At 49.7% G+C, this 3,132-nt stretch overlaps 1 protein-coding gene across 1 annotated transcript in view; it reads right to left on the bottom strand.

Moving 5' to 3' along the window:
• Window positions 1-2,864, bottom strand: part of LOC108803759 (extended synaptotagmin-3-like) — a gene marked incomplete at its 5' end in the record, with an annotated part of 17,188 nt that extends 14,324 nt beyond the window's left edge. The window contains 3 exons of the mRNA XM_018575568.1: window positions 1,876-1,931; window positions 2,242-2,331; window positions 2,795-2,864. Coding sequence (XP_018431070.1) covers window positions 1,876-1,931; window positions 2,242-2,331; window positions 2,795-2,864 — 216 coding nt within the window. The remainder of the gene's footprint in view (window positions 1-1,875; window positions 1,932-2,241; window positions 2,332-2,794) is intronic.
• Window positions 2,865-3,132: the final 268 nt, after the last annotated feature.

Genomic DNA, 3,132 nt, shown 5'->3' with positions numbered 1-3,132 from the left:
CCCTGGTGAGACCCCACTGAACCCTACTTTAACCAGGGCTCTGTGGGGTCTCACCAGAGCTCTGAGGGGTCTCACCAGGCTGGTGAAATTGCACATAGCCATGGTGGGACCCCATAGAGCCCTGGTGAGACCCTACGGAGCCCTGGTGCTGGTGAGACCCTACAGAGTCCGGGTTTAACCAGGGCAGTGTGGGATCTCACCAGGGCTCTGTGGGGTTTAACCAAGACTAGTGAGACCCCACTGAACCCTACTTTAACCAGGGCTACGTCAGTGCTAACGTTTGAATTTAAAACGTATTTGTGTGAAGTGTGAAGTTAAGTCATGGATTGAACAGAAATATGAACAATTATAAAATACTTTATTATTTCATAATAAAGTAATTATAAAATAATTTCTTTGTGTTTATTTGATTCCTATTCAAGAGAATTACTTTATATATAGTCAATATAGGCTCAGAGGTAAATTTTTTTAACATTTTCTAATGGTGGTGTGCCTCGTGATTTTTTTCATGAAAAAAGTGTGCCTTTGCACAAAAAAGGTTGAAAAACACTGCTCTAGAGCCTACGCCATTCTGCATTCATTGCTGTATAATTTTACACTTTTCATTTCACTATATTGCACACCACACTATTTTTTTTTCTCTTTTACTTCCACCGCTCCAAGCTTGCTCCTGTTATGGACTGCAATCTCAATACAAACTAGTAGACCCATCACTGGAGCTATTTTTTAAAAAAAATATTTTATTTTTTATCCGATTAACCGATTAATCGGACTTAATAATCGGCTAACTAATCGATTTTGAAAATAATCGTTAGCTGCAGCTCTACAAAGGGCCACACATAATATAGAGCGGACTGTCCGGGGATCACAGTGCCTCCCATATGTGAGCAATAACACAAGTGGGCGGTCCCCGCATAATTAGAGGTGGGGTGTTGTCTAAGGTGTACTGTGGGTGGGGTCTGCGGGGGAAGTAATGACGCCATGTTGGGGGTTGTAGTAGAGCGTCGCCGTGTTTCTTGTGCATGTTGGGGGTTGTAGTAGTGTGTCTGTGTTTCTTGTGCATGTTGGGGGTTGTAGTAGTGTGTCGCCGTGTTTCTTGTGCATGTTGGGGGTTGTAGTAGAGAGTCGCCGTGTTTCTTGTGCATGTTGGGGGTTGTAGTAGAGCGTCGCCGTGTTGCTTGTGCATGTTGGGGGTTGTAGTAGTGCGTCACCGTGTTTCTTGTGCATGTTGGGGGTTGTAGTAGTGCGTCACCGTGTTTTTTGTGCATGTTGGGGGTTGTAGTAGAGCGTCGCCGTGTTTCTTGTGCATGTTGGGGGTTGTAGTGGAGAGTCGCCGTGTTGCTTGTGCATGTTGGGGGTTGTAGTAGTGTGTCGCCGGGTTGCTTGTGCATGTTGGGGGTTGTAGTAGTGCGTCGCCGTGTTTCTTGTGCATGTTGGGGGTTGTAGTGGAGAGTCGCCGTGTTGCTTGTGCATGTTGGGGGTTGTAGTAGTGTGTCGCCGGGTTGCTTGTGCATGTTGGGGGTTGTAGTAGTGCGTCGCCGTGTTTCTTGTGCATGTTGGGGGTTGTAGTGGAGAGTCGCCGTGTTGCTTGTGCATGTTGGGGGTTGTAGTAGTGTGTCGCCGGGTTGCTTGTGCATGTTGGGGGTTGTAGTAGTGCGTCGCCGTGTTTCTTGTGCATGTTGGGGGTTGTAGTAGAGCATCGCCGTGTTTCCGGAACTCTTCCTCTCGGATTTCCTTTCCAAACAACAACAAAGTCTCTGAATTCCCAGGAACTGGATCTTCAGGTTTTGCGGTTTGTGGCGTCGGCCCATCGCCCTCCCCGAAGCTCCTCCCCTCCCCCCCCCATATACATAGAAGAGGCGGGGCCGCCATTACCTGACCCCGGGGATCTCCAGCAGATTGGTCAATCCCGTCCAATTAATGTCCAGAAACTGAAAAGACAATAAAATTCCTCATTACAGACGGCGGGAATTCTCGGAGTAACGCGGGACACGGACTGAACAATTCCGACACCACGTCCGCCATCATCAATAATCTATACAAACGCCCGTCTGCGGGACGCGGAGGAAAGGGCGGCCGCGCTGTTGCCCGTAGCAACCAGACAAAGCAGGAAAATCTGATATGATGTCATTCCCGCACCCTGAATATTGATACGCCTGCTGTGAGGTTACCACGGCGACCGCCATCATTTCTGATCGATCACTTTGCATTCCGATCAATAATCTGATTGTGAACGCTTACCGGCTTCTGGATGAAGAAGAAGGTGACGGCTCCGACAAAGGGCACATCGGACAGCAACGGCGCCAAAATCAACCGCAGCGTCCCGTGTATCTGCGCAGAGACAGAGAAAACTTTATTACTCTATTACTCCGGACACAGGAACAGGCCCCTCCCCCCCGCGGGGTTCATTAACCCCTTCACACCCGGGACATCATGAGGTTATTAGCGCCATCACATGGTCATAGAGAGTCCATCATCAGCCCATTGTGAGGTGTGCGTGTAGATTTGGGTGGCGTGATGAAGGATTACAACCCCCATCAGGTTCCCAACCCAAAAACACAGAAATATAAATGCTGAAATGTCTCGGGTGCAGATTTTTCCTCACTTCCTGTCTCGGAAAACCGTTGTCACCGGCACAGGAAGTGAGGGGAGATCTCTGAAATGGGGACATGAAACCCAACGGGAGTTCTAATCCTAAAAACACTTCAATGTCGCCCCCATAGTTCTCTCCAATAAAGGGGGTTCCCCTCCTACCCTTCCCCCTCCCCCGCACTGTACCCCCCGGCGGGCTCACCTGCATGCCGTTCACGCCGGCCTTGCATAGCTTCTTCACCTCCACACTGATCTCACAGTCTGCGTTGTAGCTGCGGAGAGGACACAGGAGAGAATCACCCGACATCCCATAATAATCCTCCCATCAGAACCTTCCCACAATCCCCGGCGGCCATACACACACCACATGAGCACACAGTGACTCGGGGGGGTCGCCATGCTGAGAGTTGTAGTACCACAAAACATCCAGCTCATTACACACACGGGCCGGGAGCGAAAGACCAATCAGAGATTCCGCCGCTGAACGCTGATCTGTGATGGTATGGGGGTGCAGACACATCTAAGGACAGGTGAGGTATG

The sequence above is a fragment of the Nanorana parkeri genome, unplaced genomic scaffold, assembly GCF_000935625.1.
Source record: "Nanorana parkeri isolate BGI_ZX_2015 unplaced genomic scaffold, ASM93562v1 scaffold4158, whole genome shotgun sequence".
NCBI lineage: Eukaryota > Metazoa > Chordata > Amphibia > Anura > Dicroglossidae > Nanorana > Nanorana parkeri.
This window is presented reverse-complemented; position numbering and strand designations above follow the sequence as displayed.